General features: G+C 40.6%; 1 protein-coding gene across 2 annotated transcripts in view; it reads left to right on the top strand.

The window, feature by feature from the left end:
• TEC (tec protein tyrosine kinase) overlaps positions 1–12,929 on the top strand; it is a 46,567-nt gene that overhangs the window by 30,974 nt on the left and 2,664 nt on the right. For both annotated transcript variants that reach the window (XM_032108957.1, XM_032108958.1), the window contains exons 5-17: positions 1,261–1,389; positions 2,780–2,820; positions 3,262–3,440; positions 4,361–4,426; positions 6,185–6,239; positions 6,403–6,482; positions 7,005–7,138; positions 7,976–8,050; positions 8,836–9,007; positions 9,170–9,386; positions 9,923–9,987; positions 10,946–11,064; positions 11,397–11,554. In XM_032108957.1, the coding sequence (XP_031964848.1) occupies positions 1,261–1,389; positions 2,780–2,820; positions 3,262–3,440; positions 4,361–4,426; positions 6,185–6,239; positions 6,403–6,482; positions 7,005–7,138; positions 7,976–8,050; positions 8,836–9,007; positions 9,170–9,386; positions 9,923–9,987; positions 10,946–11,064; positions 11,397–11,554 (1,490 nt within the window). The remainder of the gene's footprint in view (positions 1–1,260; positions 1,390–2,779; positions 2,821–3,261; positions 3,441–4,360; positions 4,427–6,184; positions 6,240–6,402; positions 6,483–7,004; positions 7,139–7,975; positions 8,051–8,835; positions 9,008–9,169; positions 9,387–9,922; positions 9,988–10,945; positions 11,065–11,396; positions 11,555–12,929) is intronic.

Genomic DNA, 12,929 nt, shown 5'->3' with positions numbered 1-12,929 from the left:
GCAGTCCTGGACTGACCAAAGGGGTATTTCAGGCCATATAAAGTTGTGCTCAGCAATAAAAACTGAGAAAGACAGGGATTAGGGTTTTTGGCTTCCCTGTTGGCTGGTGCCTGCAGGCTGGCTGGGCACTGGTCTGCTTGTGGGAGATGGTGAGTGATTTACTTTACATTACTTCTGGGTTGTTTTTTTTCTCTCTTTTGGTTATTAAACTGTCTTTATCTCAAGCCAAAAGTTTTTCTCTCTTGTTCTTTCTATTCTTTCCTCCATCCCACTGGGTTGGGGAGTGGGTGAATGCCTGCATGGGTACTTAGCTGCTAGCTAGCATCAACCCACAAGAAATTACAAAAATAAAATGGTAGAGTTTTCGCTGCTTATATTCACGGATTTTAATGTTTTATTGGGCCAGCTCATTGCTTGCATACACAGGGTGTGATAACAGGTACTGAGAGCCTCAAAGACTGATCTAGTTTGTTTTTGTGAAGTGCGGCTGCAATCCGAATTTGACTCTGCTTTTGCACAATGAGTTAAAAAGTTTATCCAAGCTAGTTGATGGCATCAGTGAAAAGTTTTGTTTGGATGTAGCTAGACAACATTGTGGGCCTTAAGCTGATGTAAAAAGACAGGAGGTATCTTGGCTGAGATGTGATCAGATAATTGCTTTCACAGTGAGTAAAGCCTCTTAATGTCCTCTCTCACCATGAAATGCTCACACTAATTACAGATGGTCTGTAAAGTAATAAGAAATGATTTCTGGACTGGGGATCAGAGGGCAAGGAGTGACCTCTGAAACTCAGCAAGCCCATTGCATGGGGTAAAGAGCCATCTGGTCAAGTCTGGACTGAGGAATTTTGCCACAGAATAAATATCTGCTGTCTTTCCCTCCAGAACACTGTTTGTAGATTAATTTGAGTCACTTGCAACAGTAATGAGGAGGTAAAGCTCCCAGAGCCTACACAGCTGCCTGACTGCTTCGCATGGTGTGGGGTCTCCTTTCATTGATGCACCAAACTCCTGCTAGGATGGTTGGTGTAGGTGGGGAGTATGGCACTCCCCCCTGGAATAAAGTTATTACCCTAAATATATCCTCTGTGATTGTTGTATCACCTCCATGTAAGCTTGCAACAAGAGAAGCAATGCTAAAGTAAGGGCAAGCAAAGATTATGCCTCATGTCAAAGATATTGTAATGTGTACTAAAAATTACCCTCTTGCAGATTTTTTTTTTTTGTATCTTTCAATATATGCTCTTTTTCTTCTTCTAGAAATAAAGAACAACAGCAATATAATGGTAAAATATCATCCTAAATTCTGGACAGAGGGAATTTATCAATGCTGCAGACAGACAGAAAAATTAGCACCCGGCTGTGAAAAATACAGTCTTTTTGAAAACAGTAAGTACATATGTTTTCATATGAAGTTGTTCTAGCATATTTTTGTGCTTTTTTGTATGATTCTGTCATCCCACCTGAATGCCCTGGGTGTTACGCAAATTGATAGAGCAGAATCAATCATTGATACTGTGCCTAAGTAAGTCAAAATTAGTTTCTAAGTATTCTGTAAAAAAACAGAAAAGCCAGCAAAATATCCTTGCCAAAAAAAATGTTTAGAGAAATCCGAAAGGAATGATTAAAGTTGCTGAATTTGTTTTTTTTTTTTCTCCCATTTGAAACTGATTGGACCAAGTTTTTACCTCAGACTGAGGAGAAAACTTTATGGTGAAAAAGATTCAGCTAGAAATCTTGCCTGCTCTTCAGTTATTTGTTAAAACCTCTGCATATTCATGTGAAAGAATAATAACTGCATTGCATTCAATGTTACTACACCAAGCTAAAAATGATACGGGAAGGTTTAATGTGTTTGCAGACACTGGACTGGCTTTTCTCAGAGGTTTGTAAACGTCCCTGTGCTGAACCTGGATGGGCTGTGACTTCTGTAGGCACTGCATCTTCCAGCATCCAGATTGCAGGTGCTGCTGCTTCAACAGTGGGTGCTGTAGCATGCACTGCTGAGGCACTGCAATATTGTCCAACAAAGGCTCTAGTAATTATTTACTCCTCAATTTAAGGAAAATTCCATAGTAGAAAAAGAAATTGAGCCATTGCTTATCTCCCAGTTAAATCTGTGGTACCCGATGATTTCTTATGTCAGCACAGGCAGTGGGGGGGATCAGGGGATTTAGTTGCATTAGAAGACTTGCAGAATAAACAGTGGCTGATCTGATTCAGCAGAACGAAAAGCATGACATATAGCTCAGCCTTTTAAATGTCTAAAAAAAGCAGTGCAGGAGAGAAATAATTTTGGATCTGAGAGATGCAATAAGAAAATACATACGACTGTTATGCATTATTTAACAAAGCAAAAATCAGGGGCTTATTTTTTTTAAAGGGCAGATGTTAATACTAACAGACTTTTAGGTCATCATGGTGACTAGCACACTGCTTCATTTTCTTATGCTTTTTTTTATCTCTATGCCTTTTTTATGTCTCATTAATTTCTGCATCTGAAGGCTGGTTCAGGGTTCTTTGTGGCATGGTCTGGTATGGCAGAGATGTTGCCAAATCTGTGGTCAATGTAACCTGCTGGATGATTTAGTTTTTGCAAGAATATTTAATCATTTTTCCCATAGCTTAATTGGAGTTGTCTTTGCTTTCTGAATTTCTAAGCCATACTGAAGGCTTGTTAAGACATTAAAGCCTTATCTGAAATGTAAACCTTTTATTTAGTTTTTAAATTTATAGCTAAATGCATAGGCATAAATTGTCTCCTGTGCTTTGTTTCTAGATGTAATGAGATTGTCCTCTTCAATGCCAGAAAAAAGTGCGGTAGGTAGAACCTTTAAAATATTGAATACATAATTGCTGCTTTTTGAAACAGAGCTTACATTTCTCAAAATATTTGCCATATCCTGGAGCAAAGGTCTATATCTGTGTGCATCAATGGGGATCATGCAGGCATCTCAGGATGAAAAAAATCCCACTGAAATGTAGCTGCATCTATTAGCTGTATCTGTACTGCTGGTGGGAAAATGTGGGCAAAAAAAAAAATGCCAGCCAGCTTTGCTCTTTAATTGCAGCTGCAGGGCAGCACAAACCAACCCCATAGATAGCACTGCATAGTTTGCTGCCACGTACCCCAGCTGCCCCCCAGGACACCACAGGACTAGACCAGCTTTTGCCTCCAGGATGCACTGGTGTGATGGTAAGGGTGAATGAGGTGGAAAAATGGAGCCAGGTGGGATGATAATAATGCTGTGTTGTTTTCAGCGAAGGCCTCCACCCCCTGTTCCTGTTGAAGAAAATGGGAATGAAGAGGAGGAGATAGTGGTAGCAATGTATGACTTTGAACCTACAGAACACCATGATTTAAGATTAGAGAAAGGTGAAGAATATACAGTGATTGAGAAGAACGACATTCATTGGTGGAAGGCGAGAGACAAATATGGGTAAAAATGAGTTCCTTATTCTTTGTTATGAAGTTCATGAGGCTATTTTCATGTTGTAGAAGTTTATATTGACTATGTGTCAACAAATAACTGCATTAGACCCCACATTAGGCCCGGGTCTGAAATCTCATCCATGTATTCTCATGCAGAAACCAATTTTAAAAAGTGCAGTACTTGATAGATAGATTGTGGAACCCAATTGCAAAGACAGCTGTAGAACTGGAAGGCTTTCCAATTATGTTTACTTTCCAATTTTATGATTCCCCAATTAAAGCACCAGCCATCCTTTAAAACCTCACTAGACTGGTATAGTATTCCCACTTCCCTGGGGAACATGTCATTAGGGAGCAATATGGTTAACATTTAGCTCAGCAGGCTCCAACTTCCAGACTTGAATAGTCATCATTTTATTTAATAGCTGGATCATTAGGGACAATCTTTGAATAAGTTGAGAGAGAATTGCAGTGAGATGCTGTAATGACTACAACTTCACATCCCCTGTATTAGAATGCGGTTTCAAAGATGAAAGTTTTCATATTTCAATATTTATCAGGTTCCTGTTGCCATATGTTATGGGTAATTGTGAGTTATCAGGCTGTGTCAGGCTCCAGGCATATTTCCCGTGACTGACTGAGACTTCTGAGTGCAGAAGAGTGACAGAGCAGCAGAGAGTTACTCACTCTCCTTCACCCCTTCTGCTGGTTTTCTTGGACACTTCTGCTGCCCACAACACTTTTCTAGGGATGCTGAAAGTGAAAGTTTTCTGCTGATGTGGAAAATTAGTTTCTGAATAATCAGTAGTAGAGTGGGTGGGTCAGTAATGAATAAATTACGCTGAGAGACCTCTGGTAATTAGCAGAATGAAACAACTGTCTTCTTGACATGTTTTCACCCATATTATATATTCTGTATTTTTTTAGAAAACAAGGATATATTCCAAGCAACTATGTAACAGGAAAGAAGTCCAACAACCTTGATCAATATGAGTAAGTGAATGTTTGATTAAAATTTGAGATATCATAAAATGAAACCAATGCTTCAAGAATGACAGTGTGTTTTTAGCATTTTGAAAGCAACTGTTCACATACGATAGCACCTAGAGGTTAAACTTAAACAACTGAAATAGGCATATATTTTTTCAGATTCTCCTCCTTGATTATGGTGGGATTTATCATGTAGGGTCAAGTCAGTGAGACAGCCATCACGCATGTAGTATTTAGGCTATCACTGTTAAAGCAAAAAAAACCCTCTTAATTCTCTGGTAGACAAAGGGAAACTTTGAAGGAAATTTACCCATTATAAGTGTGCTAAATGTTGTTTTAATAGTAAAGTCACATGTTTATCCAAAGTTCGTAGCAGTAAACAGTAGGGGAGAAAACAGTGAAAATCACTCCAAGGAAACATAAAAGATTGGATATTTTGGAAGCTCTAGTTTTCAAGAAAATATGTGATTTGGTGCATTTTAGGTTTTGATATATGCATATAGCTTAACAGCTATAAATGTCTAGCTTTTTTTTTTTTAATGCGTTTTCCAGTTGATGTTTAATTAGGTAGCACTTACTGAAGAACATCAGGGTAAAATTTAACATTATAGTCTCCAAACCTGTTCTTGATACTCAAACATCATTACGGCATAAACTGCTGTGCCTGAGAATTTAGGACATACTTCATGACTTTTAGATAAAATGGAGCTGTAAGAAAGTAGTAAATAAAACCAATTTTCCAAGCTACATTAGTAGCTCCAAAACTTTACTCTCAGCTACATATGGCTCCTACTGCCATGTTTTGACAGAAGGTAGAATTTCATCTGGGATTTTGCCCTTAGCTTGACTAGAGGGAATTCTTTGTTGGTTTCTCATCTTAGAAACTCTTGCTAAGAGCTCTGCTCTGCTCTGGGCGGGTCTGCAGGGCTTACAGAAAGGGAAGGAAGGAACTGGACTGCCTTATCTGGTCCAGCCATTTTGTGCTTTTACCACCTTGGGGCTGTAATTCTGAGTCACTGCACAGTCCAGGGAGCGTTACTCCAGGTCATGTACCAACTGCAAGAAACCACTATCTCCAGAACAGGCAGAATCTGATTAAAGGCTGCTGTGCCACTTCCCTGCTTGGTTACTGCCGTACCAGCATAGCTCAAAATAACTGCACCTCACCATTTGCAAACTGCCTGGTTTTCCTTTTTTTATTATTCTCTGTGACTGGCTGGCATGCTGGCGCTTCTGTGACTGCTTTAATCTGCCCATGCAGCACAGAGCTCAGAGATGTGCAACCATGACACTTAATTCATAATTTCAGCCTCCCGTTTGCTAGGTGGGTCCTCCCTGGAAGCCCAGAAGTATGGAGATACTGAATGACAGAGCAGTCTGACAGGCAGCTCTGCGGGTGGTTTGACCGGTGCGCAGGCAGCTGCTTCCCCAGGGCTGCCAGCCTTCCCCTTGGGCTGCTCTTCACAGCAACTACTGCCGTCAGCCTGGGTGTGTTGGACAAGTGGTTTTCCCAAAACTTACAGCAGTTCCCTGAGTTTTATGGGCTTTTGTGGGATCTCCCTGGATTTGTTTCAGGGCTTTTTTTATGGGATAACTGAACTATGTAGTAGAGACTGATTTTTGCATGTTATCAAAGGTTCAATTCTTGATCTTCATTTATCATAAAATTATTTAATCTCTAGCTTCATAATACTTTGCTTAAAGCATTTTAGGTAAATCATGCACCTTGAGGAAGTTTTATTTGCTGATGTTGTGTTGCAGGTGGTACAGCCGAAACCTGAACAGAAGCAAGGCAGAGCAGCTCCTCAGAAATGAGGTGAGCACATCCACCCTTGCAGTATCAACAGTGAAATTAAATTCAAATACCTTCTTAGTTAAAGCAGAGGCTTATTTTGGCAAGTTCATATCCTGGAACCAAGTGAAAGAGTCACGTAGCTTAAAACCAGTTGCACAAAACTGTCAATGTGCTTGTGTTTTAGGATAAAGAAGGTGGTTTTGTGGTGAGAGACTCCAGTCAGCCTGGACTGTATACTGTTTCCCTTTATACAAAATTTGGAGGGTGAGTTCCTATGGCTTCTCTGAACACCTTGTCTTGTGTGAATCTCTTCGTATCCGTATCCAAATTCACTGGCTGGGGGAAAGCCCAGGGGAGTGTACAGTAAAGAAACAAGGGCTGCTGTGACAGAAAAGATGGGTGACTGAAATGAACTTCTCAACTCCATGGTTAGGTCCCATTTGGTTTAATCCAGTGTAGACCTTAACCCCCACTCAAAAAACGTTTTGCCTTCCCACCCCATTTGGTCTCTTCTCTCCTGCCAGCCTGCATTTGTATCCACATGTGTGAGTTGGGCTGAAAATTAACCTTTTCTGGGTTAATCTTCAACTTGGTTTGAGCACTGAGATGAAGGCAAGTTGCCAGTACTTAGGATGTTTGATATTCAAGCTATTCCCAAAGCATGTAGTACTGGGCACCTGTGCTGGCCCTTTCAGTTTACTTTTCCTTGTCAATGTGTTCCTCTTAAAAAATTCACAATAAATGGCATGATATTATTACTAATTGTTATTGTTATTATTTTTCCAGGGAAGGTTCATCAGGAATAAGACACTACCATATAAAAGAAACAGTGACATCACCAAAACAGTACTACCTCGCAGAAAAACATGTCTTTAACTCCATTCCAGAAATAATTGAATATCACAGCCATAACGCAGCAGGTAGACAGATTGGATTCTTTCTGTCACTTAAGGTTGATTTGAAAAGGGGTTTGAGACATTTTAATGTTTTAATGAAATTTTTGAGGGGGTTGTGGATCCTTCCTTTCCAGGGAAGTCATGAACAACTGCGGTTTCATGGTATTTCAATATGGACAATAATTTGAAAGGTTTTGTGTGTACATATATATATATACACACACACACACACACATATATATATATATGTAGTATAAAATCTTACTGTGCCCGGAGTAACAGAAGAGTAGCTGTATGAAGTCAGGAAAAATTGCTTACTTAGCTCCACATGGTGCTTCTATCAGCTGCCTGTAACCCACAGCAGATGGATAGGGATGGTACCCAGAATACTCTCCAGGCCCTAGCTTTTCACCTGCTGGTCGCTGCCACTTGAAATGATCTAACCTTCCCATATAGCAAACAGCTGGGGAGAGCAGTAATGTGTTATTTAGAAAATCCCTACTCCAGATCCATAGCTGATGGTTGATGCTGGTCTCTTCCCACTGTATGATGGAATGGGGAGAGTATAGGAATTGGGTTCAAGGCACAGATACTAATACTTCTTTTTTTCAAGTCTGGTCTGTGCATAAATCTCGCTCATGAGCGACAGTTTCCAGATCTTTACATCAAACTCAGATGGCCCAGCATTTTCTGATGACATTCTGGAAAATACACCCCAAAAACATACCCCCACTTTTCATTTATTATAACTGATTTTTGGACATATTTTTACTTGGAGTCTGCAGTGAACAAGAGGCTGAGTTGCTGCCTGGTGCTGTTTCAGAAGTAAACTGTGTCTCTTGAATTATCATTGAACCTCAGGTCTCGTTACCAGGCTGCGTTACCCAGTGACCCCAAAGAAGACGACAGCACCAACAACGGCAGGATTCAGCTATGGTGATTGCCTGTTATGTTCATCTACACATGTATTTTCTAATGATTTTATGTATGCTAAGATGCTACAATACTTTCTAAAAGTTTTGAAAAGGTATAATTCTGTGCTGTGATTGGCTATGTGAGCTTAAACACTGGTCGTAGTAGTAGTACTTTCAAGACCCTTGCACAGAGTATCAGTGTGCAAAGGCACCACGGCTGGTGGTGTGCCAGGGTGTGTAGTGCCAGGGACAGCAGTGAAGAGAGGCAGAATGTGTCGCAGGTGCTCCAGGGGAATTTGGTATTTTCCTTCATGCTTCTGCCATGGATACCCTGAGCTCTGCCTTATTAGCGAGCTGTGCCTTTGGCTCCTTCATTAGTCTCCAGACTTCTGACTCAAATTTGACCCTTTGATCTTTGTTGAGGGGTTACTTTTTTAAAATATAAATTTGTAATAGCTATTTTTCAAGCATGGCATACCAGGTGGTGTGAGCAACTTCTATTCATTGGCACAACTTTCTGTGGTGGCATTTTGTTGAAATCAAATCTTGATAGTATCAGTACGTAACTACTGGCCTCAGGAAAGTTTGAATTTTGGCGTCTGTGTGAGTCAGAAGTTGCTTAAAGGTCACATATACCTAAAAGTTTGTTTTGTGAGGTCTGAAAGTCTTCAGATTTCAAGTTGATTCTAAGACATTTTCTACCTAAATTCCTTAATTTGCTACTAATCCAGTTTCCCTTTCCTCTTCCTTATCCTCTACCAGCTCAGTAGGTTCCTTAACTCTTTGTTAATTTGTTTTGTTTTATAGAGAAGTGGGAAATTAATCCCGCAGAACTGACATTCATGAGAGAGCTGGGCAGCGGTCTGTTCGGCGTGGTGCGCCTTGGCAAGTGGAGGGCGCAGTACAAAGTGGCCATCAAGGCAATCCGGGAAGGTGCGATGTATGAAGAGGATTTCATTGAAGAAGCTAAAGTAATGATGTGAGTTGTGTGCTTGGCACTTTGATTTCCAGTCCTAGGCCTCTGATGCTGTATACTGATTATAAATAAACACTGGGGGAGGTGGTATTTCTGCAGTTTTGTGTGGTGGAGAACTAGCACTGGGTGGAGGAAGTACTAACAGCATGATCTCAATCTTTTCAGGAAGCTAACACATCCTAAACTAGTTCAGCTGTATGGTGTGTGCACACAACAGAGGCCCATTTACATCGTGACAGAGTTCATGGAGCATGGCTGCCTTCTCAATTACCTGAGACAAAAACGGGGAGTTTTGAGTAAAGACACTCTGCTTACTATGTGCCAAGATGTATGTGAGGGAATGGAGTACCTGGAGAGAAACAGCTTTATCCACAGAGACCTGGTAACTTCCCATTAGGCAATACACTCCTCTTTGAAATTTTTGGTTTTGAACGTACCTATTCCTTTTTGAACCAGCCTGTTTGTTTACAACTGCTTCTGTTCTTGCAGAAAATTGAGTGGATGAAGTTGGCTTTTTAGGGTCTAATCAAGTCTCTAAAACTGCTCTGTACAGAAAATGATGAGAAGTTTTTCTCTCCCAAGAAAATGGAATAAAATCTCTCTGAAATTTTTATAAACAGTAGCAGTTTGTGCTGATATAATAGCTTATCTCCGTTCTGTATTGATGCCATTTTCACCACACATTAATCCCTTGAGACAATAATTTTTTTCTGGTGATTTTTTACACAGTAGTATAGTTGTCAAAATGGTACTATCAAGAGTAGATGCACATGTACTTTTTATAATGAGAATATACCACTGAACTTGGTATATGGTTTAACTTGCTAAGCAATGAATACAAAAACCTGATTCGATTGCCGTAATTTGTCTGCAAGTGACTCCAAATTTTTCATCCAGCTCTAACCATTCCCCTTGCAGGCTGCCAGGAACTGCTTGGTGAGTGACTCAGGAGTGGTCAAAGTCTCAGATTTTGGAATGACAAGGTATGTGTGAGTGTGCAAATGTATTAATGTAGATTTGGAAAAATTCACCTAACCCTTGTACTTACCCCAAAGGCAACACAGACCAAGCAAAATTGCATACAAAAATGATCTTTTTTGACCCCTATAGGGAACAGCCTTTGGTGGGGTTTTTTTTTGCCTTTTTCTTTTCTAGTGCCTTTAATGCTTGCTTGTTCTGTGGTCATGAGTTGATTTCCTTACCCATTTTAAAAAAGACATATTGGAGCTTGTGTTTCAGAGAGCAGAGCTGCTTCAGAGATAATAGTTAATCTGTATTTTGGTTGAATAGGTGTTAGAAAGAGGCTGTTCAGTGAGTTTGGGATTCTCTTGGGATAGATGGTTCAGAGTTGCATCATGCTAGCTGAAGGGCTGGGAGATGCTTGTGGTAGCCGGTTAGATGCTGAGATCTGGAGGGGTGTTAATTTCCTGCCCTTGTTAGCACCTGCGTGGGTGATGTGTTGGTGAGGCAGTGGTGGGAGCAGCTCTTCCAAGAAAGGTGTTAAAGCACCGTGGTTTGACTTTCGCCACATCTCTGTGTTGCTGAACTTCTATGTCCCCTGACATCTGAACCCAGACTGGCTGGTGAAAAACAGAACATGAAATTTCTGCTTTTGCCTCATTTTCTCTCATAATAGAGATGTGTAACTTACAGGTGGCGTAGACCTGTGTTGTATAGCTAATAAATCACAAGAAAGGACTCTGAGGTAATATGAAAAATGATCTGAGTCATGGTTGAAGCTGTAGTACTGCCCCCAGGGAAGCTATTTTTATCGCATGATGCTAACATCCATGGCCATTAGGTGGCAATATGAGCTTCTATTATTTGCAGGTTTGGAGGCTGACTGATGTCTGCCTTTTTTTGTTGTTGTTTTTTTGTTTGGTTGGTTGGTTTGTTGGTTGGTTGGTTGTTTTTTTGTGTGGTTTGTTTGGTTTTTTTTAGGTATGTCCTTGATGACCAGTACACAAGTTCTTCAGGGGCTAAATTTCCTGTGAAATGGTGCCCCCCAGAAGTCTTTAACTATAGCCGATTCAGCAGCAAGTCAGATGTCTGGTCCTTCGGTAAGACATTCGTCATGGAAATAAAGTGCATTTTTTATGTTTTATCAATAGCAGTTAAGCTTCGGTAATTGGGAAGGATTCAGACACCTGAGAAGAAGCTCAGAGAAACCATTTACCATGGTTTTATTATTGATAAAGTTCCACAGACACATTTAGTGCTGTTGTTCATGAAAACCCATGCTGCTAGAATGTCTTCAGTGATGACACATGTGAACAGTGTCTACAATATGGATCTCAAACTATTTATCTATCAGAAATCCTGAGTCCAGGGCTCAAAATAAACACATATGTTATGAAGTTAGTTACTTTCTTCTTCTTGTTTTTTCCCCCAGGCGTTTTCATGTGGGAAGTATATACAGAAGGAAAAATGCCCTTTGAAAAAAGCTCCAACTATGAAGTGGTAACAATGGTTAGCCAAGGACATCGCTTGTATCGCCCCAAACTGGCCTGTAAGCAGATGTATGAAATGATGATGATGTGCTGGCAGGAGGTATATATTTATATATATATTTAAAATTTTTTGCCTTTGAGTTGAAATAAAGGTTGATCTAGAAACAGCAGTTATCTCCTCTAGAGCGGCGTTCTGAGTGTATCCAGCTCTCTCAGCTATTAATGTGCATATTCTTAAGACAAAGATCTCCTCCTGGTTTGCAGCTGAGCTAGAGCTGTGATAAGATAAAGCATTGAAGAAATTTCTATGAAATAAATGAACTGTCAGATTAAGTATGCAAAGGCATTTAGTAATGAAATTAAATCATTCCTAAATCTGTGCTGTGCATACAAATCTGTGCATACAAATACTGCTAACAACAAAAAAAAAATCAGTCAAGAAAGGCCTAGAGGTGGAGAATCTGATTTTGTATTGCCTCAGTTTATTACAGAACCATGCTAAAGTGACTGAAAATATTTTTAAAGGAATACTTCATTATCTGAATGTCAATTATACAGGAAATAAATATTAGCTTGCAGTTGAATGTAAATACAAATCTGAAGGTTTTAAAGAAAAGATTAAAGTATACTGTAGTATTAATTGTCCTAACCCATAAAGATATTGACTGTACAGTATTCATAGAGGTCAAAGAGGCAGCAAACTGAAATCAGTATAAAACTAAATTGGAATAAAACAGTTTTTGTAGTACTAAAATAGTAAGTCTCTGAGAGGATAGGTGCATTTAATGAGCTGTCTCTGCTTTTGAGAGAGTAATTGAGGAAACCAAGGGTGTAAAAAGCTGCATGATTCAACAAAGGCAAGTGCAAGGTCCTGCACCTGGGGAGGAGTAACCCCAGGCACCAGTACAGGGTGGGAGTCAACCTGCTGGAAAGCAGCTCTGTGGAGAGGGACCTGGGGGTCCTGGTGGACAACAAGCTGTCCATGAGCCAGCAATGTGCCCATGGGGATGAGAAGGCTGATGGTATCCTAGGCTGCGTTAGGAAGGGCATTGCCAGCAGGTCAAGGGAGCTGATCCTGCCCCTCTACTCAGCCCTGGTGGGGCACATCAGGAGTGCTGTGTCCAGCTCTGGGTTCCTCAGGACAAGAGAGACATGGAGCTCCTGGAGCAGGTCCAGTGGAGGGCAACAAAGATGATTAGGGACTGGAGCATCTCTCTTGTGAGGAAAGGCTGAGGGAGCTGGGGCTGTTCAGCCTTGAGAAAAGACAACTGGGACCACATCAAAGTCTGTCAGTATCTGCACAGAGGGTGTCAGAGGATGGATCCAGGTTTTTCTCAGTGGTGCCAAGCAATAGGACAAGAGGCAATGGGCAGAAATTGATGCACAGGAAGATCCACCTGAATACGAGGAAGAACTTCTTTACTGTGTAGGTGGCTGGCCACATGCTGGAGCAGATTGCCCAGAGAGGCTGTGGA

Source organism: Corvus moneduloides, chromosome 5 (assembly GCF_009650955.1).
Source record: "Corvus moneduloides isolate bCorMon1 chromosome 5, bCorMon1.pri, whole genome shotgun sequence".
Taxonomy (NCBI): Eukaryota; Metazoa; Chordata; class Aves; order Passeriformes; family Corvidae; genus Corvus; species Corvus moneduloides.
Note: the sequence above shows the minus strand (reverse complement) of the source record. Positions and strands in the feature narration are given on the sequence as shown.